The 25,078-nt window shown below is 43.5% G+C and overlaps 1 protein-coding gene across 1 annotated transcript; it reads right to left on the bottom strand.

Moving 5' to 3' along the window:
- slx9 (SLX9 ribosome biogenesis factor) lies at positions 1–25,019 on the bottom strand. Its single transcript, XM_035755049.2, has 6 exons — positions 24,693–25,019; positions 24,287–24,407; positions 14,731–14,799; positions 9,735–9,903; positions 927–995; positions 1–685 (listed from the first exon to the last, which is right to left on the bottom strand). Exons 1-6 carry the CDS (start codon positions 24,879–24,881, stop codon positions 556–558), a joined length of 747 nt encoding a protein of 248 aa, XP_035610942.1. The 5' UTR covers positions 24,882–25,019; the 3' UTR covers positions 1–555.
- Between the last annotated feature and the right edge of the window lie 59 nt (positions 25,020–25,078).

Below are 25,078 nucleotides of genomic sequence, written 5' to 3'. Positions count from 1 at the left end.
TACTGTATTGCATTTTTAATATTGCTTAAAAAGAAAACGTGGAAGAGATACTGTACGCAAATTGAAAGGAGACGTCTTGATGACAGATCTATTCTTAACATGGAAAAACAAACTGATGTTGTCACTCATCCACAAACGTAACTATTCATTTTCAACTTCTATAGAACTGGGGGCATGATCTAATTAGGCGTTGTGAACTTTGCCGTTACTCAGACTACCTGTAAGTCCTCTGATGTTTTACTGGTATAGTGCACAATGACCAAAACCACTTCAATCAAAAAGAGCCCATTGATTTTGGCAGGTTTGGTAGATTGAGCAAAGGGATGCAGGCATCACCCTTAATTAAAAGGCAGGGTCTTTCTTGTGCCATTGCCGTGTTTGAAAGCATCAATTTATGACTGATCGACAAATAATATTAAGTAGTTATATAGGATGCAAGGTTATTTCTAGATCAGTCAGTCAGTCTGCAGTTGCCGACTGCAGTGTAGTCGATCTCAAACACGACCCCTGTCTCTGCTCTACTGCAGATCCAAATGGCGTCTCCAGTCGAACAAGTTAGTTAGGCCCCTGCTCCTCTTCCTGCTTCAGCCTCTTCCTCAGATGCTCACCAATAGCTGCCAGAGGGTTAGTCTTGCTGTGTGCCAGGTTCTTCACAGCTTCACTAAACCGACTGGTCTCACTCTCCCTGAGATCAAAACAAAACACGTAGGTCGTATGGTAATAACAAAATATAAAATAAAGATACATAATAATGGTAAAAGTAAACAGCAGATGGGCAGTTTATTATCTTGGTTACGCTGATAATCAGCAGGAAATCATTTACATTTAAGCTTCATGTCATTTTCTCATGGAGAAAAACCAGTTAGACATGTGATCATCAGTGGTGGTTTGGCCATGGTCGGGTACAGGTCAATGTGAGGTCTTACAGGAGTTTGCGTTTTTGTGCTGGCTTCATTAGGCTGAAGTCTGTTGGTTCCGGCTTCTTCTTCACTGGCCTGAGAGGGAAAGACAAAATGACAAAGATGGTCAAAAAGTGATTGATTATGGTTAAAAAAAGTGTAAAAAAATATACACTGCTCAAAAAAATAAAGGGAACACTAAAATAACACATCCTAGATCTGAATGAATTAAATATTCTTATTAAATACCTTTTTCTTTACATAACTGAATGTGCTGACAACAAAATCACACAAAAATGATCAATGGAAATCAAATTTATCAACCCATGGAGGTCTGGATTTGGAGTCACACTCAAAATTAAAGTGGAAAACCACACTACAGGCTGATCCAACTTTGATGTAATGTCCTTAAAACAAGTCAAAATGAGGCTCAGTAGTGTGTGTGGCCTCCACGTGTCTGTATGACCTCCCTACAATGCCTGGGCATGCTCCTGATGAGGTGGCGGATGGTCTCCTGAGGGATCTCCTCCCAGACCTGGACTAAAGCATCCGCCAACTCCTGGACATTCTGTGGTGCAACGTGGCGTTGGTGGATGGAGCGAGACATGAAGTCCCAGATGTGCTCAATTGGATTCAGGTCTGGGGAACGGGCGGGCCAGTCCATAGCATCAATGCTTTCCTCTTGCATGAACTGCTGACACACTCCAGCCACATGAGGTCTAGCATTGTCTTGCATTTGGAGGAACCCAGGGCCAACCGCACCAGCATATGGTCTCACAAGGGGTCTGAGGATCTCATCTCGGTACCTAATGGCAGTCAGGCTACCTCTGGCGAGCACGACTGACCAACCGCCAAACCGGTCATGCTGGAGGATGTTGCAGGTAGCAGAACATTTTCCACGGCGTCTCCAGACGCTGTCACGTCTGTCACATGTGCTCAGTGTGAACCTGCTTTCATCTGTGAAGAGCACAGGGCGCCAGTGGCGAATTTGCCAATCTTGGTGTTCTCTGGCAAATGCCAAACGTCCTGCACGGTGTTGGGATGTAAGCATAACCCCCACTTGTGGACTTCGGGCCCTCATACCACCCTCATGGAGTCTGTTTCTGACCGTTTGAGCAGACACATGCACATTTGTGGCCTGCTGGAGGTCATTTTGCCACGCTCTGGCAGTGCTCCTCCTGCTCCTCCTTGCACAAAGGCGGAGGTAGCGGTCCTGTTGCTGGGTTGGGATTTCCACCTGTTGTCTATTCCATTTGCACAACAGCATGTGGCATTTATTGTCAATCAGTGTTGCTTCCTAAGTGGACAGTTTGATTTCACAGAAGTGTGATTGACTTGGAGTTACATTGTGTTGTTTAAGTGTTCCCTTTATTTTTTTGAGCAGTGTATATATATATATTTTTTTAAATGGTAGTTAGGACCACAATGTGCTATCCATGTGCGATGGTTCCAGGCAGTGCCATAGTTAGGACTTTCCTGTATGTGTTTAGTTATTTAGGACTGGGGCCAGATAGACGAGTACTTAATTTACTAATAACAGACAGAGATGGAGGCAGGCCAACTGAGCTGATTCGCCAATGATCCATTCTGGCCTTGTCCAACAGTTGACCATGCCAGGTTGTGATGTACAGAAAAACCTTGTTTCTATGGCAAAATGGATGTTGAGTTTACCAAACACATCAGCAAAGACATAACAAGGGCACGACGGGACAAAACATATGCTCTTGCGAGTTGTGACACGTTTGACAGACAAGAGTGAAAAGGGGTAGACACGGACTTGCTTGCGAATTAAAACTATTTCGATCCAAATAAATGTGTTTTTCAGCAAAAGAGGTCATGGGAACTGCAGCTAGGTTGGAGGCAGTGGGGAAGCCAAAGGTCAAAGGTGAAAACAGCCTTGTGGAGCTACAGTAAACACACAGTCTAGTCTAAAAGGTCCATCCAGGACAGGACAGCTACAAAGAGTTCAACGCGGGAATTAATCAAATATTATCATCATAAATATCAACTCTTCCCATAATAACACAGATGGAACACAACTGAGAACTTGATATCGTTGGCAACTGAAGAGAGAATGTGTTGGCTGAAGAGCTAGTTAGTCAATAATGCCTGAAGGCATTGGCAACTGGCGGCCGATGGGCCGTACCCCTTTTTGTAGGCCTGCGGAACAATTAAAACAACAAACAAAAACAACTCAGTGGCGATATCAACTTATTGTTGAGAGTTAGAATAGAATACACAAGGTGCAATTTCAAAAGTTGGTTGTGCATCAGTCACTCAACTAGCCCATGTCAGCCCCCAAAAATGTGATTGGTCAATTAGTCTAGTGGCCAGCAATTTAAACTTGTAGTAAGCATTACCGACCGGGTTGGGATCCATTCATAATCAGTTATGATATAAAAAACTGCAAACATTTGCATCCAACCTATGACAAAATGTGTAGAATTGCAGGAAACTTAAAACATTATTTTTTTTTCTCTTCGCCGTCACAAGGGAGGCCGCTAAAAAGTTGCTCGCAAGGTGAGGTAAATAATTCAAATGCTGATCTATATTGTATGCTTAAAACAAAAATGGAAATTATATTAATTTATACTAATGCAATTGCACAGGGAAATAGATTTTGTCTAATAAATAATACCCCAGGACCAGTGGAAGAAAATAGATCATATCAAAGATCCACCAACATATTATACAGTTGGTATGGGGCTCTTTTCTGCTCATGCGTTCTCATTTCAAACCCACCCCTCGTGTGCGTGGCCAAAGAGCTTGATTGTCATGTCATCTGACCAAATCATTGGTTCAAATCCAAGTGCCAATGCCGTTTAGCAAACTCTAGGTGTTTACATTTGCTGGATGACATGAAAATATAGCTCTTGGTCCACACACACCCGTGGTAGGTTTGGCTTCGAAATGAGAACGCATGAGAAAGCACTCACATGCACTCAATGAGAAAGCACTCACAAACTTCTACAGATGCACAATCGAGAGCATCCTGTCGGGCTGTATCACCGCCTGGTACGGCAATGGCTCCGCCCACAACCGTAAGGCTCTCCAGAGGGCAGTGAGGTCTGCACAACGCATCACCGGAGGCAAACTACCTGCCCTCCAGGACACCTAAACCACCCGATGCCACAGGAAGGCCATAAAGATCATCAAGGACAACAACCACCCGAGCCACTGCCTGTTCACCCCGCTATCATCCAGAAGGCAAGGTCAGTACAGGTGCATCAAAGCGGGGACCAAGAGACTGAAAAACAGCTTCCATCTCAAGGCCATCAGACTGTTAAACAGCCACCACTAACATTGAGTGGCTGCTGCCAACACACTGACTCAACTCCAGCCACTTTAATAATGGAAATTGATGGAAAAATAAATCACTAGCCACTTTAAACAATGCTACTTAATATATAATGTTTACATAGCCTACATTACTCATCTCATAAGTATATAAGTATATACTGTACTCTATATCATCTACTGCATCTTTTATGTAATACATGTATCACTAGCCACTTTGTTTACATACTCATCTCATATGTATATACTGTACTCGATACCATCTACTGCATCTTGCCTATGCCGTTCTGTACCATTACTCATTCATATATCTTTATGTACATATTCTTTATCCCTTTACACTTGTGTGTATAAGGTAGTAGTTTTGGAATTGTTAGGTTAGATTACTCGTTGGTTTTTACTGCATTGTCAGAACTAGAAGCATAAACATTTCGCTGCACTCGCATTAACCACTAGGCAGCGTAGCCTAGTGGTTAGAGCGTTGGACTAGTAACCGGAAGGTTGTGAGTTCAAACCCCCGAGCTGACAAGGTACAAATCTGTCGTTCTGCCCCTGAACAGGCAGTTAACCTACTGTTCCCAGGCAGTCATTGAAAATAAGAATATGTTCTTAACTGACTTGCCTGGTTAAATAAAGGTAAAGTTAAAAAAAAAAAAAATTAAATTAACATCTGCTAACCATGTGTATGTGACAAATACATTTGATTTGAGCAGAAAATAATCCCATACCTACTGTAAAATATGGTGTTGATCTTTGATGTTATGGGGCTATTTTGCTTCCACTGGCCAGCTGCATCATACCCTTTACCCAGTACCAGGACATTTTTAACCAAAAACCTGGTTGCCTCTGCCAGGAGCTTGAAAATTGGCCGCAAGTGGATCGTCCAGCAAGACAATAACCAAGCATACGTCAAAATGTCCAAACACAAAGAAATTATTAATTGACCACAAAATCGACATTTTGCAAAGGCCATCTCAGTCTCCAGATTTGACACCCACTGAAATCTTGTGGTTTGAATTGAAGAGGGCAGTCCATAAGTGCAAACAAATGATATCTGCCACGTGTGCTCCCTCTTCGGTCTCTAGGACACCAGGCCGCCAGGCCGCTCGTTATGGCGCACACCTGTCACCATCGTTACACGCACCTGTGTGCCAATACTCACCGGGACTCCATCACCCCCTTGATTACCTGCCCTATAAACTCAGCAAAAAAATTAAACGTCCTCACACTGTCAACTGCATTTACTTTCAGCAAACTTAACATATGTAAATATTTGTATGAAAATAACAAGATTCAACAACTGAGACAAACTGAACAAGTTCCACAGACATTTGACTAACAGAAATGGAATAATGTGTCTCTGACCAGGGGGGTGGGGGTCAAAATCAAAAGTAACAGTCAGTATCTGGTGTGGCCACCAGCTGCTATAAGTACTGCAGTGCATCTCCTCCTCGTGGACTGCACCAGATTGTCCAGTTCTTTCTGTGAGAGGTTGCCCCACTCTTCCACCAAGGCACCTGCAAGTTCCCGGACATTTCTGGGGGTAAAATGACCTTAGCCCTCACCCTCCGATCCAACAGGTCCCAGACGTGCTCAATGGGATTGAGATCCGGTCACTTCGCTTTCCATGGCAGAACACTGACATTCCTATCTTGCAGGAAATTAAGCACAGAACGAACAGTATGGCTGGTGGCATTGTCATGCTGGAGGGTCATGTCAGGAAAAGCAGTAAGGGTACCACATTAGGGAGGAGGATGTCTTCCCTGTAATGCACAACGTTGAGATTGCCTGCAATGACATTATGCGACCGATGATGCTATGACACAACACCCCAGACCATGACGGACCCTTCACCTCCAAATCGATCCCGCTCCAGAGTACAGGCCTCGGTGTAACACTCATTCCTTCGACGATAAACGTGAATCCGACCATCGCACCTGGTGAGACAAAACTGCTCTCTCAGTCTATTGCGGACAGTCTGAGCACTGATTGAGGGATTGTGCGTTCCTGGTGTAACTCGGGCAGTTGTTGCCATCCTGTACCTGTCCTGCAGGTGTGATGTTCAGATGTACCGATCCTGTGCAGGTGTTGTTCCACGTGGTCTGCCACTGCGAGGACGATCGGCTTTCCGTCCTGTCTCCCTGTAGCACTGTCTTAGGCGTCTCACAGTACGGACATTGCAATTTATTACCCTGGCCACATCTGCAGTCCTCATGTCTCCTTGCAGCTTGCCTTAAGGCACGTTCACGCAGACGAGCAGGAATCCTGGGCAGCTTTCTTCTGGTGTTATTCAGAGTTAGTAGAAAGGCCTCTTTAGTTTTCATAACTATGGTCTGTGACCTTACTTGCCTACCGTCTGTAAGCTGTTAGTGTCTTAACGACTGTTCCACGGGTGCATGTTCATCAATTGTTTATGATTCATTGAACAAGCATGGGAAACAGTGTTTAAATCCTTTACAACGAAGATATCTGGATTTTTACAAATTATCTTTGAAAGACAGGGTCCTGAAAAGGGGACATTCATTGTTTTGCGGAGTTTATACATGTCACTCCCTTGGGTTCCTTCCCCATGTGTCCTTGTTTCTGTTTTATGTCTGTGCGTTGTTCGTGTTTCGTTTATTCATTAAATATATTCACTCCCCGAACTTGCTTCCCGACTCCCAGCGCACACGTTATAATATCAAGGATCTAGAAGGATTCTGTATGGAGGAATGGTCAAAGATCCCTCCAATGTGTCCAACTCCTAAAATATTTTAGAAAAAGACTCAGTGCCGTTATCCTCAGAAGGTGGGTTATTGAAAAAAGGAGTGTCAATCATTTTGGCCCCTAACTTCTGGAGAAAAAAAATGATATTTTTTTGCCCCAATTTCAATTACGATCTTCTCTTATCACTGCGACTCCCCAACGGACTCGGGAGAGGCGAAGGTCGAGTCATGCGTTCTCTGAAACATGACCCGCCAAACCACACTCAACACCCGCCCGCTTAACCCGGAAAACCAACTGCACCAATGTGTTGGAGGAAACACCATTCAACTGACGACCAAAGTCAGCCTGCAGACGCCTGGCCGCCAAAGAGTTGCTGGAGCGCGGCGAGCCAGGCCATGGAACTCCCGGTCACGGCTGGTTGTGACACAGCTTGGGATCAAACCAGAGTCTGTAATGACACCTCGAGCAATGCGATGCAGTGCCTTAGACCGCTGTGCCACTCAGGAGGCACCTTACTTGTTAAACAAAATCCCTTTCTCTGAGCAATTTTATTCATATATAAAAAATGTGAATACATCTAATTATGTATTTTATACAGTCATTTTTACTCATCTTTATCAAGGGTGTGAATAATTTCAGACCCCACTACACACACATTGTTCCTAACAAATATTCTACCTACCACATACAGGGCAAGAGGGTCTAAGTTGTCATAGGTAGGCCAGCATGTAATACAGGCGCCGTCTGCACTCTTACAATGGTTGAGTTGTATAAGGAACCACACAACCCCCATCTTCTTCGAGAGGTGTCGGTCAGTGTCAAGAAGAACAACCTTCCTCTGGGGGTGAAGGTTCAGGTACCCTTATTCCATTAAAAATCATTTTAAAAAGATAACAAAGACATTTGATGGTTTTTGATAAAAGGTGGAATTGAAGGAAAATGTATCTTGACATCAAGTCAAAAATCATCGGAATGGAAAAAGAACAAACGTTCCATTCCTTTAACATGTTCTGCCTGGTCCCGTTTGATCTACTCTATGGAGAATTCCAAAATGATAACTTCAGTCAGGGAGGAATTCCAGTCACACAGCTGGCGGTCATAAGCCGGTCTTGTTCACACTTCACACACACACTTAGTCACTGCTGACATCTCTGGCCTTTGGCTTATGTTAGGATCCCTGTTTCACACTTCAAATACGTCCATATGTCAGCCCGACAGAACAGTATTAAGCCTTACGTGACTTCCTTGTATGAATATACAACGGGCATGTCAAAAACGAGTTCAAAAGCAATTCGCCACATCCATCTCCTGGTCTTCATCAAAAGACTGCCTTTCACCAGCAAATAACCTTTCTCCGAGACTTGTTCTCGATCTTCTCTATAGCGCCTGCTACTTCGGACTCCTGGGAAAATTCACTTGTGAGAAGGGAGCTAACCTCGCCACTGCCTAGCAACAGTGTCTCCATGGACTCTGATGGAAGGCTTTGCAAGAGCCACAAGGCTAATTGCATGTATTGGAACAGTATAAAGGGCCTTTTAATACAACCTATATGGTGCATTGCTTTTTGTTTTTGTTTTGAGTCTGATAGTTACAATTAGGAGGTAGGCCTGTGTGTGCTCCGCTGAGCCCCCATCTTGTTTTACTTTATCTTTAAGCTGAAGAGAGAGGGACACAGGTAGAAACAGACAGGAAGGAGCGAGAGAGAGAAAGGGAAAGAGAGAGCTGTAGCACATAATTTTTTTTTTAAAGCAAGGCATTGGCTCCAAGGCATTAAGTCATACAGACATTTATGACTGATTGAAAAACTGCCCATTACAATAAACAAGCTCCACTGAGGCTTTCCCAAGCTGAATTTGACTGCAATAAATAACCCTGGAAGCATCCAGAAACCAAAGAGGAATGGTATAATGCACAATTGAAATGTCCTCAGAACGAGATCAGACTTCATTCACTTGCAGGATTTCCGTTGGAGGCGACTTCTTCCCCTCTTATTTAGTGCATTTTACGGCATAATCTCACCACTGGTATATTCATTAGTCGAATTCCATTGCAAAACGTTTGGTGTGTTTACCGTTTACTCTAGGAACCAAAGGGAATGAAACGGGGAGGGACCTACCTGCATTTGTCTAATAGAAAGGTTTTGTGAAAGACCAACATTTTTGCAATGGAATCCGGCTAATGAATACACCCCAGTCCTCTTCCTTCTTCCTCTGTTTTGAACGGAAGTCAATTGCTCCCTTATTATCTTGCAACCCTGCCACATCCGTCCTCTACGCCTCAAAACGACTTACTAAAGCCTGGCTAACTCTGTGCGGAAGGCCATACTGTAGAGGTAGGGGAGTATTGTGTGCTGTGGCACTCTGGTTCTGCCATAATGTACTGTGTGGAAAATATATGGGAATGTCCATCCAGGTCAGTCCTGTAACATGGCTCATTAAACCCAGTGACAGCGTCCTGAAGCACTGCTGCTGGGCTGGCCCCTGCTACCAGGGGCCCCTGAGACCAACCAAACACTGGGACATTATGAGCGCATGTATTCCTGTGACAAAAATGCTAAGAAAGACCTAAAAACAGAGGATTGAAATTCACTTGGATGAACTCAACTTGACAAAAGGCAGACAAAGGGTTGGACAGTGTGAGGAGACAAGAGTGACATAAATGTAACCTATGACATGACATGGTGGTAAAGAAAATGATGACCCATTTCATGGATGGAACAAGGCTCTGCTAGACAAACCAACAGCTGTAAGAACAGTCAGTGGGTGTGAGGAAAAAGAGGATGGTGTGAAATCAAAGCATTTTTGGGGTTGTTCCCCAGGGATATGTACTTACACACGGTTCTTTCTGGAGGCCTTTCTGGAGGTCTTGGTGGTGGAGGGGATGAGCTGGCAGAGTTCTGGCAGGGCGTCTGCCAGCGGCCTCATGTCACCTACAACGGGCATGGCTGCCCTCTTAGCCTGGGCCACTTGTTGCTCCTTGGCGAGCTTGATGGAGCTGATCTCTAAATATCACACAAAAAAAGCATTTCAATCAAATCAAACTTCAATTGCCACATGCGCCAAATACAACAAGTGTAGACCTTACCGTGAAATGCTTACTTACAAGCCCTTAACCAACAGTGCAGTTCAAGACTAGTTAACAAAATATTTACTAAAGTAAAAATATACTAAAGTTAAAAAATATTTTAAAATGATAAAAAGTAACACAATAATGAGGCTATAAACAGTGGGTATCTGTACCGAGTCAGTGTGCAGGGGTACAGGTTAGTTAAGGTGTTTTGTACATGTAGGTAGGGGTGAAGTGACTATGCATAGATAATAAACCGTGAGTAGCAGCAGTGTGTAAAATAAATAGGGGGGGGTCAATGTAATAGTCCAGTGGCCATTTGATTAATTGTTCAGCAGTCTTATGGCTTGGGGGTAGAGCTGTTGAGGAGCCTTTTGGTTCTAGACTTGGCGCTCTGGTGCCGCTTGCCGTGTGGTAACAGAGAAAACAGTCTTTGACTTGGGTGACTGGAGTCTGACAATTTTATGGTCTTTCCTCTGGCACCGCCTATTATATAGGTCCTGGATGACAGGGAGCTTGGCCCCAGTGATGTACTGGGCCGTACTCACTACCCTCTGTAGCGCCTTATGGTCGGTCAGATGCCATTCCAGGTGGTGATGCAACTGGTCAGGATGCTCTCGATGGTGCAGCTGTAGAACATTTTGAGGATTTGGGGACCCATGCCAAATCCTTTCAGTCTCCTGCAGGGGGAAAAGGTATTGGCGCGTCCTCTTCACGACTGTCTTGGTGTGTTTGGACCATGCTAGTTCGTTGGCGATGAGGACACCAAGGAACTTGGAACTCTCGACCCGCTCCACTACAGCCCCGTTGACGTTAATGGGGGCCAGTTGGGCCCACTTTTTCCTGTAGTCCACGATCAGCTCCTTTGTCTTGCTCACATGGAGGGAGAGGTTGTTGTCCTGACACCACACTGCTAGTTCTCTGACCTCCTCCCTATAGCCTGTTTCATCGTCATCTGTTGGGGCGGTCTTTGAATTTGAGTGGGTCTAGGGTGTCTGGGAGAATGCTGTTGATGGGAGCCATGACCAGCCTTTCAAAGCACTTCGTGGCTCCCGACGTGAGTGGTATGGGGCGGTAATCATTTAGACAGGTTACCTTCGCCTCTTTGGGCACTAGGACAATGGTGGTTGGCTTGAAACACATAGGTATTACATACTCAGTCAGGAAGAGGTTGAAAATGTCAGTGAAGACACATGCCAGTTAGTCCCCGCATGCTTTGAGTACACGTCCTGGTAATCCATCTGAATCCTGACCTGTTTAAAAGGTATTGCTCACATCGGCTACTGAGAGCGATATCACACAGTCATCCAGAACAGCTGGTGCTCTCATGCATTCTTCAGTGTTGCTTGTCTCGAAGCGAGCATAAAAAGGCATTTAGCTCGTCTGGTAGGCTCGCGTCACTGGGCAGCTTGCGTCTGAGTTTCCCTTTGTAGTCCATAATAGTTTTCAAGCACTGCCACATCCGACGAGCATCAGAGCCGGTGTAGTAGGATTCAATCTTATTCCTGTATTGACGCTTTTCTTTTTTGATGGTTCAGGAAGGTTACAATGCTTCCATCATGGCACAAGCAGCAGAGACTTACTGTATGTCAAAGATGTGCCTCCACAACAAGCCTTACCAAGATGACCTTTAACCCTTTGTAGAGTGGCATTTATACACTACATGAGCAAAAGTATGTGGACACCTATTCGTCAAACATCTCATTCCAAAATCATGGGCATTAATATGGGGTTGGTCCCTCATTGCTGCTATAAACAGCCTCCAGTCTTCTGGGAAGGCTTTCCGCTAGATGTTGGAACATTGCTGTGGGGACCATTTATCACAAGAGCATTAGAGAGGTCGGGCACTGAGGTTGGACAATTAGGCCTGGCTCGCAGTCAGAGTTAGCATTCTCCTGGCATCCGCCAAACCTAGATTCGTCCGTCGGACTGGCAGATTGTGAAGCGTGATTCATCACTCAAGAGAACGCGTTTCTACTGCTCCAGAGTCCAATGGTAGCGAGCACTACACCACTCCAGGCGACGCTTGGCATTGCGCAGGCTTGTATGCGGCTGCTCGGATGGAAACCCAGTTCATGAACCTCCCGATGAAGTTATTGTGCAGACGTCGCTTCTAGAGGCAGTTTGGAACTTGTTGCTCCCAGTTGTTTCCACTTCACAAGAACAGCATTTACAGTTGACCGGGGCAGTTCTAGCAGGGCAGAAATTTAGATGAACTGACTTGTTGGAAAGGTGGCATCCTATGACGGTGCCAAGTTGAAAGTCACTGAGCTCTTCAGTAAGGCCATTCTACTGCCAATGTTTGTCTATGGAGATTGCATGGCTGTGTGCTCGATTTTGTACACCGGTCAGCAACAGGTTTGGCTGAAATAGCCAAATCCACTAATTTGAAGGGGTGTCCACATACACTATATAGTGTATACAAAAGTATGAGGACAATCTCTTTCTCTTGAGATTGAAAACATATGGTTAAAAGCATTGTGGTTTGGGCCTTTTGGCTTTCATCATAGAGTGGTGTTGATCCCATCCATGAGTTATGATGACTATGAGCCGTACGGTTTCTTATGTGCAGACTTGCCCATGTAATTTGACTGTGGCCATATCAGCGGCAAAACACTAAATCCCACATCACCACAGACTTGAACAAATACTGTGATCAGAGCAAGGGAGGAATATTCAAACCAGATGTCATCGGTACAGACGTACAGTTCGTGAACAGGTGAAAATTGAGGGTCATTAAACTTTATGGCTTTAAGTATCAATTCTGACTTTGGTGGATACGACCAGATCATAGACAGGACGTGTTGAAGGTATTAAAATATCTGCTGAAAAATTATTTGCCGTTCATGTCATTTAGGCTAATCCTTAGGCTATTTCCAGATGGTGTAGACCTGTAGCTAGATACTTGATTGAATTGTCACTTCCGTCTCTTATTTAGGCTAAATGAAGGAACACATGGGGCATTAAATCACCTCTGTGGAATATACAGTCGGAATAATAACCCTTATTGGTCAACACATATTTTGCACATCCTCATCAGTACAGATCCAGAGGACCCCCATGCTGCAGATATAGACAGCCCTGCCTCTTCCTGGAATACAGTTGGTCTACGTCGGAAAAGCAATTATCCGATTTTTTTCTTTCTCTCTTTCTCCTTGTTAATTTCCGAAAACTGCAGAGGTCTGAGGCTCGCAGCCTGTCTCTAATTTCAGACCGAGTCAAAAGAATCATTAGAGCCTAATGATATGCACAGAGGAGACATCTTGTGTTACACAGAGAATTGATTGGATCAGCATATTGGGTTACTAAGTGATCACAATTCTAGAAAAGTAGGTGGTGGTGGTAAAAGCGCAATCTGGGATCTGGGAATCTGTTCAATGGTCATTTCAGAGGGCTGCTGATTTGCTGGCTAACAAATGCCAGACTGTAGCTTTAAAAAGGGGTTGTAAATACATCGACACAGCTAGCTCTGTCGCGGGCTGGCGCAGCGCAGAGACCTCGGGTTCTCAGTAGAGATCAGTGGGGATGGAGCTCCTCATCGCACCGACCTAATGCTGTTATGTCCTGAAGGCATCTATATCTTTCCTTTCAAACATTTGATTTTTGAACACAAAAAGGCATAATCCTACATTTGATAAATGTAAACTCTTTTGGGAGAGAGCCCCAATGTCAGGATTAAGGAGTGTCGTAAGACAAAAACGTGAAGGTTGAAACTGTCAAAGACTCCAGCCACCCAAGTCACAGACTGTTCTCCACAGCAAACGGAACCGATGCACCATGTCTGGAACAAAAAGTACCCCGAACAGAGTCTTACCCCCCCCAAGCTATAAGACGGCTAAATCATTAGTTAAATAGTTTACCAGTTGCTACCCGGAATATCTGCATTGAGCCTTTTTGCACAAACCTCTTGACTCAGCACATAAGCTGCTGTTGCTGTTTATTATCTATCCTGTTACCTAGTCACTTTATCCCTACCTATATGTACATATCTACCTCAATGACCTCGTACCCCTACACATCGACTCTGTACTGGTACCCTGTGTATATAGCCATGTTATTGTTACTCATTGTGTATTTATTCTTTGAGTTATTATTTTTCTATTTTTTCCTTGTGCTATTTTATTTCAATTTCTTACGCTATTTCTATTTTGCATTGTTGGGAAGGGCCCATAAGTAGGCATTTCACTGTTAGTCTACACCCGTTGTTTACGAAGCATGTGACAAATAACATTTGATCTGTTACGGAGTCCCCTGCCTGTGAGTCTTATCACTTAATGAAGCTCACTCCACCCAGGCCCTGAAACAGTGCCAGAGATCAAGGGGTCATGAACTGGCTCCCCAATCTCCTATTGACCTTTATGACCAGGCCACTGGTTGCTAGCGTCTGGTGGTTGCTAGGGAACCGAACACAGTCCTCTTGCCTGCTCAGAGCCTATTCAGTCTCTCTTCAAGTGAACATGTGTGATGGTGTGTGGGCAGAAGTGAGTACCACTATTCGGCCCATATTATTATTACTCTTGTATCTGCTTAACCATTCATTATCATGATATGTCTATTATAGACAGTATATTCATTCATCATCTCTCCTTGTACAGAACCACATTAGTCACATACGTTCCTGCCAATAAAGTTCCCGATTGTGTGTAACTCTTTGAGGGTGCCTTACTCCTGCTGACAAGGAAAAGGTGTCAGTGGGTCACAGACCAGTCAAATAGGAGAAACAGTACGAGTCAGATCTATGTTACGTTATGATAATACTCACTGTTAAGCCACCTGTCTCGCCTCTCCTTCATCTTCTCTTTCTTCGTCTGCTGCTTCTTCTCCTCCGGGGCTGTGAACAGAGAGTGAGTGAGTGAGCATCCACAATGTTACACTGATACTTCCCACATTCAGTAAGAGAAAACATACCCATGAGGTTACCCACAATGCATGTGAAGAGGTCATCATCAACAATAGAAAATATCATTCAAAGCCAATTCAATTCACCAACATTCAAAGCAATTCATCAACGATAAAGGAAGAGTGGCGACTCTTTTTAAATGCTTCGGAAATTGAAATGTGCCAGGTCTTTTTCCACAAGAGGAATGGAACCAGTAAAAATGTTCCCATTGCAAAATAAATCATTCACAGTTGAATAGAATTATAATAACAGATTTGAGTTTGGGGTATAAAAATGGACATTTCCCAGCGAGAGCTTGATTGGACAGGGAAAAGAAAAGCCCGTAAAACTTTAAGCCCAACGGGAGAAAGTAATCACAGTATTGTTGTGAGCACCTCAGAAGAAGATATGGCAGAAGAGGACATGTGGCATGTCTTTCCTGGTTCAAAGGCATGGAGAACGGGGAGAGATACCGTCGGAGGGGAGGGGGGTTGAGAACAGAAAACACTACCTACTATATCTATCTATTTCCCCCTCTTTAGAAAAACATCCTGGGATAGAATGTTTTCAGTAATTGGGACAAGCAAGTTGAGGGCCCCCTGTGCTTAGGGTAGCCCCAGTAGTGTGTGTGTGTGTGTGTGTGTGTGTGTGTGTGTGTGTGTGAGCATTTGTTCCCATCTCTGCCCTTCCTAACAAAGAAAGCACTATCACTGACACTGGGCGATAAGAGCAGAGGTTATCACACAGACAGTTGCTTCCTGTAGCGCAATGACAAAGAACAGATGCTGGGCAGTACGCATATGGTCACTGTCTACCATATCACTGGAGTGTCTAGTAGAAAACGTACACATTTGAGAGAGAGAAAATGAGATGGAGTTGGTAAAGAAAAGCAAATCACTCATTTAAAACTACAGTACAGCGGTTGAATTGTTTTGAACACAAAACATGACCTTGATATCTGACAGGGCAGGTGACAGTATTTTGTGGTGTGCTTTTTTTCTATTTTCTTTTTTAATCCATCCCTGTGATTTCACGCTCTGTTGACGAAAGAGAGAGAAACAGGATCGATGCGCTGCTCCATGACTTTGGGAAAATGAAGTGTCCGTGTTGCAGCCTGGCCCTATAGAGTTGAAGTCGGAAGTTCGCATACACTTAGGTTGGACTCATTAAAACTTGTTTTTCAACCACTCTACAAATATTGTGTTAACAAACTGTAGATGTGGCAAGTTGAATAGAACATCTACTTTGTGCAGGACGCAAATCATTTTTCCAACAATTGTTTACAGACAGATTATTTCACTTAAATCACAATTCAAGTGGGTCATAACTTTACATACACTAAGTTGACTGTGCCTTTAAAAAGCCTGGAAAATTCCAGACAATGATGTCATGGCTTTAGAAGCTTCTGATAGGCTAATTGACATCATTTGAGTCAATTGGAGGTGTACCTGTGGATGTATTTCAAGGCCTACCTTCAAACTCATTTCCTCTTTGCTTGACATCGTAGGAAATTCAAAAGAAATCAGCCAAGACCCCAGAAAAAAAAAATTGTAGACCTCCACAAGTCTGGTTCATCCTTGGGAGCAATTTACAAATGCCTGAAGGTACCACGTTCATCTGTACAAACAAGAGTATGCAAATATAAACACCATGGGACCACGCAGCCGTCATACCACTCAGGAAGGAGATGCGTTCTGTCTCCTAGAGATGAACATGATTTGGTGCGAAATGTGCAAATCAATCCCAGAACAACAGCAAAGGACCTTGTGAAGATGCTGGAGTAAACAGGTACAAAAGTATCTATATCCACAGTAAAACGAATCCTATATCGACATAACATGAAAGGTCGCTCAGCAAGGAAGAAGCCACTGCTCTAAAACCACCATAAAAAAGCCAGACTATGGTTTGCAATTGCACATGGGGACAAAGATTGTACTTTTTGAAGAAATGTCCTCTGGTCTGATGAAACAAAAATAGAAATGTTTGGCCATAATGACCATCGTTATGTTTGGAGGAAAAAGGGGGAGGCATGCAAGCCGAAGAACACTATCCCAACCGTGAAGCACAGGGGTGGCAGCATCATGTTGTGGGGTTGCTTTGCTGTAGGAGGGACTGGTGCACACAAAATAGATGGCATCATGAGGAAAGGAAAATTAAGTGGATATATTGAAGCAACATCTCAAGACATCAGTTAAAGCTTGGTCGCAAATGAGTCTTCCAAATGGACAATGAACCCAAGCACACTTCCAAAGTTGCGGCAAAATGACTTAAGGAAAACAAAATCAAGGTATTGGAGTGGCCATCACAAAGCGCTGACCTCAATCCTATAGAGAATCTGTGGGCAGAACTGAAAAAGTGTGTGTGAGCAAGGAGGCCTACAAACCTGACTCAGTTACACCAGCTCTGTCAGGAGGATTGGGCCAAAATTCACCCAATTTATTGTGGGAAGCTTGTGGAAGCCTACCCGAAACATTTGACCCAAGTTAAAGAATTTAAAGGCAATGCTACCAAATACTAATTGAGTGTATGTAAACTTCTAACCCACTGGGGATGTGATGAAATAAATAAAAGATGTAAAAAAGAATTGCCTCTACTACTTTTCTGACATTTCACATTCTTAAAATAAGGGAATTTGTACTAGGATTAAATATCAGGAATTGTGAAAAACTGAGTTTAAATGTATTTGGCTAAGGTGTATGTAAACTTCCGACTTCAACTGTATATAGCTAATAGAGCCTACTGATGGAATTGGCTTTGTAATTAGCAACGCCGCAGTCCTTGACTGACATGTCTGAGAGATCGGTAAAGTGAAACTCAATGGGACCCAAATGCTACACGCCGCAACATCTCTAGTAGAGACCTTTCTTACTCTCATGTTCCTTATGTCAACACACAGTGCCACAATGCATCATTTCCAAAAAGGCGACATTGTACCCTGGGATCTAATTTTAAGAGGTTCGTACAGCACTTTTGTGGTTGCCTATTCAGCGACAATATGTTATTCCTGTCAAACTGAACAAAGGAGATCTGTTTCGTTTTGATATATGTTGTTTTCGTCTGCCAATGACAATAACCACGACGATGGATCAATAACTAGGTCTATTCATCCAGACCTTTTCAGATGAATCACATTGTCATCATTACCATGACATTGTAGATGTCGTATCTATCATTAGTGTTCAATTAGAAACGTCCAATCATTGAATGGCAGCTTGAGGTTACAGCATTGTGCAGAGCAGAGACAGAGCCTGGATATGTTGTTTAATGGGGCACCACTCCCTTCATCTCCCAGATCAATAGCATCTCATTTAACGACGCAGATGAGCTTCTGTTAAATGTTGGATATAGCCTACGGACAGGTGGTACGAGGCAGTGACATGGGTTGCACCCCACCTCTGTTTTGGCAATAGGCTGAGGGATGGGCCTGGAGAAATGTGACCACTCTCAAATTCATAGACTGAGCTAGGGATGCAAGGCCTGACCATCCATGATCATTTTTCTTGGTTTGTTTTAACCATGTTTTCAGGCAATCCAGTGTTTGTTTACATTTGCACTCTTTACAAACATTGGAGTAAACAAACGTATATTTTTGGGGTATGATCGTTGAACCAAGCTCACGAGGCATGCATAAGTTATATTCTTCAACGGGGTATGTCATTAATTATATCAAGTCCAAAAATGGAAGTAGCAATTAAGGATTCTAGCTTTACGGTACTTCCAGTTGAAACGTAAGCTTTGAGAACACAGTGCTCACGTTGCATTTCGAAAAACAGATATTTGGTACAACAGAAAGACATTAAAAACACATGGGAATGTGCGAGTGTGCTGCAATTGGCCATTGGGGTCCTAATCACTGTACTGGGTTGAGTGTAGCTACTATGTTACTGGCCATGACCCCATTCTCAGAGGGTGCCTCAGGGGGGTGTCCAATTCACAGGTGTATAACACACACTTCTACATGTGTGAAATAGGACATAAGAACCAACCTAATAACTATTAAATCATCTGTACTGTGCCAGTCCATCTCTGAATCTAGCTGCCTTGTAGAATGTATTTCAATAGGTACTGTAATGTGTTAGAAATGGATTTGACTTAACAAAAGTGAGGAGGAAAGGCAAGAAAGAGTTATTTCCAATCATGTTATGATAATACAATATACAGTGCCCACGCTGTAGAGGCATATCAATTCTTTAGCCTACATTTGTTGGGGAATGACTCTCCACTAACGATAGCAGGAAGGGAAAAGAACTAAAGGAGAGGAGTGGGCAGCGCGGTTGGCAGGGGGAGCTGGCAGGGATGTCCGGGTTGTGTGGTCGTAGCTAATATCATTCTGCGGCAATGAAACTGTCAGTGTGGGACAGTGGGAGTAAGTCACAAGTGAGAGAATTCATAGTGTTTGTTTGTCATTCCCCTGCCTCCTCCTCGCCTATCCACTGCTATTAAAAACATCCTACAGCTTCTCTCCCTATGCAAACATCCATTATGGTATGGGACCAGGGTTGGGGTCAATTTCATTTCCAGTCAATTTCGAAAGTAAAGCAAATTCAGATCACTATTTTTTTTCATTGAAACGCACTGGGTAAAAATTTGAATTGTGGTTTCAGCGTACTTCCTGAATTGAACTGGACCCCAACACTGGTATGGACTGTCCCAATAATACCTTTCACAATAGTATTCAACATTGAAATTATGCGAAGTGGAATGATTCACTTTGACAAATAATCTACATTGAGGTAATGTCCTCCATATCGGAGTTATGCTCCAGCTAACATGGTTAAAAGTGCTCATGCTGGGTGAGTGTGCTGCTGCATTGGCCTGCTTTCCACTCTGTCCTGCTGTCCTCCTGCTGCCCTAGCTACAAGGTTGAAAGTAGAGGTTGACAGATTATGATTTTTCAACACCGATACCGATTATTGGAGGACCAAAAAACCCGCTACCGATTAAATCGGCCAATATTTTTCCAATGTGTTTGTAATAATGACAATTACAACAATACTGAATGAACACTTATTCTAACTTAATATAATACATCAATAAAATCAATTTAGCCTCAAATAAATAATGGAACATTTTTTTATTATTATTTTTGTATTTTTATTTTGCCGATTTAAAAAAATAAAAATGTTTTTTTTTTAAATATACCTTTAACTAGGCAAGACAGTTAAGAACACATTCTTATTTTCAATGACGGCCTAGGAACGGTGGGTTAACTGCCTTGTTCAGGGGCAGAAAGACAGATTTTCACCTTGTCAGCTCGGGGATCCAATCTTGCAACCTTACAGTTAACTAGTCCAACTCAATAACGACCTGCCCCTCTCTCGTTGCACTCCACAAGGAGACTGCCTGTTACGCAAATGCAGTAAGCCAAGGTAAGTTGCTAGCTAGCATTAAACTTATCTTATAGAAAACAATCAATCATAATCACTAGTTAACTACACATGGTTGATGATATTACTAGATATTATCTAGTGTGTCCTGTGTTGCTTATAATCTGACTGAGCATACAAGTATCTAAGTATCTGACTGAGCGGTGGTAGGCAGAAGCAGGTGCGTAAACATTCATTCAAACAGCACTTTTGTGCATTTTGCCAGCAGCTCTTCGTTGTGCGTCAAGCATTGCGCTGTTTATGACTTCAAACCTATTAACTCCCGAGATGAGGCTGGTGTAACCCGAAGTGAAATGGCTGGCTAGTTAGCGCGTGCTAATAGCGTTTCAAACTTCACTCACTAAGCCTTGGAGTGGTTGTTCCCCTTGCTCTGCATGGGTAACGCTGCTTCGATGTGGTGGCTGTTGTCGTTGTGTTGCCAGTTCGAGCCCAGGGAGGAGCGAGGAGAGGGACGGAAGCTATACTGTTACACTGGCAATACTAAAGTGCCTATAAGAACATCCAATAGTCAAAGGTTAATGAAATGCAAATGGTATAGAGGGCAATAGTCCTATAATAACTACAACCTAAAACTTCTTATCCGGGAATATTGAAGACTCATGTTAAAAGGCGTAAAAATTAAACTATCAAACAAAGCAAAAGTATTTTCATCGCTCTCTTTTCATTTCTACGTGCATCTTCAGCCCAGGCTCAGATACAACTCTTCCAGCAGCAACACACACACCGGTTCCTTCTGGCCTGGTCCAATCTTTAATCTGCCACCGCAGTGTCGACAACAAATGTGTTGTCCTGCCGTAGCAGCAGAGGTACAGGGGCCAGATAGGCATCGCTACTAGTGCTGCATCCCCGTCCCTGACAGCCCTGGTCCTGAACTGCTGATGGGTGAAGCCCGACCCGACCTGGGGCCATTTGTGGTGGGGTAAGAGAGCCTTACTTACCACCTCCCTGGTCCTCCCTGTTCCCCCAGAGAGGATTGGATTCTCAGCACACAGTGAAATAGATAGCACCGATGAGATCGCAAGAAAGGCATTTCACTGTACTAGTGCACGTGACAAAAACGTGAAACTTGATTAGGCTTTATTGTGAGAATTCCATATTTCATTTCCTGCTTGGGTTTGCCCCTGCTTAGCCTCTCCGCTTTCCACCTTTTCTCTGGCTTAATTGACAGGCAGCTCTCTGTTAGGTGGAGGAGAGGAGGGGGTAGTGCCTTTGGGGCGCTGACAACAAGATAAAGAGGTGGTTTCACCGGGTCCCGGCTCAGATACTGATATACCCTATTAAAAGTGCAAAGAGGGCTCTTTGTCAAAACAGAGGTGGTCACTGAATGATCAACTGCCGCAGTCATCGCTTTTAACATCACGCCGTGGTATGGCAGCAAGGAGTTCTGCTCTTTGAAACAGAGATTGTTCTGTTCAAGACGCACGTAGCACAGAATACATAGAAGTGAACAGGGCTCTACAGTGTGACCGTTTTACTCGCATATGAGCCTAAATATTTTGCTGTGCGACCTGGCGTCCTGGCACATTCATGCTTGCACCATTACTACAAAGAAAACAGCTTGTTGCCTTAAATATTTTGAATTGTGCTCCTAAATTGTTTAACTTAGGTGTACACATGCTCCTTGTAAAAAAATATTTTTTTAAATGTCAGCGTAGAGCCCTGGTCAAGACTATGAACTAAGGCAATTGAATAGGCCTAAAAGAAAATCAACTGCAGAGACAAAGTCAGGATGGGAAATGTTTTTTTTATTTTTTTATCTAACCTTTATTTAACTAGGAAAAAGGCACGCACAAACATGCACACACAAAGTGCCAACAAATATGCCAAGCACCAACAGTAAGTGTGCATAATAATACTAATTAAATCAATGGAATTAAAAGTGGCAGATAAGAGTTTATATCTGCTCGGATACAAGCCCCCAGGGGGACCTACAACAGGCAACGGATGAAAAGACATGACACACACACAGCATTTGCTTGCTTCTTTCTGCTCCGGCAGAGAGAACAGAGTATTTTATAATTAACAGCATAGCAAAGTAGAGTGGCTAGCTGGACAGATGCCCAAACAGAAACCAGAGGGGCTTTAATCCCTGTCACCAGAGAGACACTGCTGAGGACAGGGTGATCGCGAAGAAGTACCAAAATAAATGTCATATTAATGTAGTAGAGTCAGTGAAAGTGAATTTGGGATCCTTCAGGTGAAAAACCCCTATTAACACGACAACGTGACAGCGTTTAGCTGAAGTGATAAGCTGTAGGCTAAAATAATTGCTCTCTATAACGCCGGCGCCCCTTCCGTTCCCTCCTTGTTAATGTGTAGAAGGAGGCCGTGCTTTATCACAGCAGCTTTCACAGCTAGAAGAGCCTACAGTTCTCAATGTCTGTCTGCTTCGATGAGATGGGAAAGAATCCAATTCATACCATTTCCGTGGACAGGAATGAAAAGCAGCATTCTTAATAAACCCTTACTTATATCGCCACAATTTTCTTTTCCCACTAATGTAGTGTCAAATTAGATTTTGCTTTCCAGAACCTAGTTACCATTTCACAAAGAGGCCAATATACAGACACTGTTTTGGGAAAACAAGAGCACGCTGACAAACATTTCACCATGGCAACAGATGGAATACTGCATCTCATTGCCCTGTCCTTTTTTAAAAAAATTATCTCATACACTTGTCATCAGCCAGGAAATCACTTGCTATTAATTAGTTATCCTAATCAATAGACACAGCTAAATATACCTGCCGTTATTAGACCACACACATCCAACGTATTAACACACCCTGTTAGTTTTGACGCAAGAAAAGGCTGAAGACTGAGTACTCGTTAGCAGTGTGTGTGCGTCTGCAAGCGAGTAAGAGAGCAAGAAGAGGAAAGAAACAGCAGAATGCAGAAAAGGAAGCTATTTAAATCCTTGCTCACTAGCTACAGGGAACAGCCAGACACCATCTCCAGAGATCGAGCAAGCCAGCCAGGGACCGGGCACCCCTGAACCCCCCCCTCCCACCATGCACTACAGACAAAAGCCTAAACAAGCAAGAGACGACAAGACATTGGAACAACCTTGATGAGAAAGACAAACAGTAAAAGTGACACTCAACGCAGCTCTCTGACAGTCTTTCTGACAAAGAGTCAGGGCAGACTACTACACGCTGTGTATCGACATAATCACTGCTACACTGTAATACACAAGGGACAGGAACACCTGATGCTTTCCCATGGGGTAGCAGCGAGGTACCCGACCAAGAGAACTACACCCTGCAGCACCAGCCTCCTCTGTGTCCGTCAGTGGTGCCACGACTCATCTAGTCAGGGAGGAACACTGATGCAGGCGACTGAACAGAACCTTGATTTCGTGCATTAACTATTTATGCTGCAGAGCGGCTATAAATAGAACCAGTCCTCTGTTGTCTAAAGAGGAAGACGGGCTTCTTGCTGCAGCTCTGCCACTGCAGCTGGAGTAGCTGCTCTGACTGACTTACATTGGGCTTGAGCTTATTCAAAAAGAGCCTAGGTCTCAAGAGGGAAGAGGTTGGCGGGCACATCGTTTCTTATCTATAGGTTAACATCCTACTTAATTTTCTTCACTACAAATGTTATACCAATGCTAAGCAATATACTGCATAGACTGAGCTGTTGCCATCGCTAAGCAATATACTGCATAGACTGAGCTGTTGCCATCGCTAAGCAATATACTGCATAGACTGAGCTGTTGCCATCGCTAAGCAATATACTGCATAGACTGAGCTGTTGCAATCGTCACATCACAAGTCACTTGCCGTCGAGTGATTCCTTTGTATTTTCTGCCCTCTTGTGGTAGAAGAGAATAACATATTGTGTTCAGAAAAATACTATGTGCCTTTTTGATGCTGCTGGAAATAAACAATGTCTCCTGGACGTTTGGGGGAGCTAAAACGTCACGAAAATGCAATGCATGTACATGAAGGTAGAATACGGTTCGTTGTTGAGACACACAGACAAGTACTCTCGTGCAGATTTCCACTGATTTAAGTAGCTAAATATTTGGTTTGACAATCAAAGCGTCTGTACCTTTCTGTGCAGGTGTAACAGTGTCATTGGATGGTTCTTCAAACTTCAGAGTTTGCACGAGGGCTTCAGGGCTGATTTGCGTGCCAGCAAAGATTCCACTTGGAAAGGAACTCAGTGGGGTCTGTTGGAAGAGAACATCCACATTGACACCCAACATAAATATATTGGAGGGAAAAAAACACGTCAAAGTCATTTCTCTATAGTCAGCTCGGTTGATCCCATGAACATGTATGCATGTATACATTATGATCCTAGCTAGCTGACAACTAGCTAGCTAGTGAAAAAGATATCTGTTAGCTAGCTAACGTTAACTGTTCTAACAATAGTTTTAGCTCCAACGTTAGCTAAACCTTCTAGAAGAGACGCAGTTGGCAAGCGAACGTTAAATTATGTGTTGATAAAATACCTTCGCGTTTTCATCTTTCTTTATGTGCAACTGTGCATTGTTTGTTTTGTTTACATCGAAGATGAATGAACCACTTGGAATCGGTGCCTTTTCTAAATCTGTGGATCTTGCGCCACCGGACGGTGGACTGTCAAGTTTAACCGCAGCCTGATGAAGCTTTTCACGGACCCGCTTTATCTTTCCAACCATACTGCCTTTTAGTTACTGAGTTCAATAAAGATACGATCTGTATCCGAAGCCACATTCATGCTCGAGCTAGCTAACAACGTGGAAAATATTTTGACAACAAAATGTGCGTCTCTGTGATATGTGACCGGGGGAAACAATTTCGTGCAAACTATATTTCCGCCTCTTCCTCACAAAGTCCCGCAGTGACTGATGGAGTG

Source organism: Oncorhynchus keta, chromosome 37 (genome assembly GCF_023373465.1).
Source record: "Oncorhynchus keta strain PuntledgeMale-10-30-2019 chromosome 37, Oket_V2, whole genome shotgun sequence".
NCBI lineage: Eukaryota > Metazoa > Chordata > Actinopteri > Salmoniformes > Salmonidae > Oncorhynchus > Oncorhynchus keta.
The sequence above is the reverse complement of the archived record's forward strand: the minus strand, read 5'-3'. Positions and strand labels throughout refer to the sequence as shown.

Excerpts from the sequence above, each read along its gene's own strand:
- slx9 (XM_035755049.2), bottom strand. The coding sequence starts at position 24,881 with ATGGTTGGAAAGATAAAGCGGGTCCGTGAAAAGCTTCATCAGGCTGCG. Across the intron at positions 14,800-24,286 it reads TGTTACACCTGCACAGAAAG|CCCCGGAGGAGAAGAAGCAG; the intron begins GTACAGACGCTT and ends CTCTGTTCACAG. Across the intron at positions 686-926 it reads GCACAAAAACGCAAACTCCT|GGAGAGTGAGACCAGTCGGT; the intron begins GTAAGACCTCAC and ends TTTTGATCTCAG.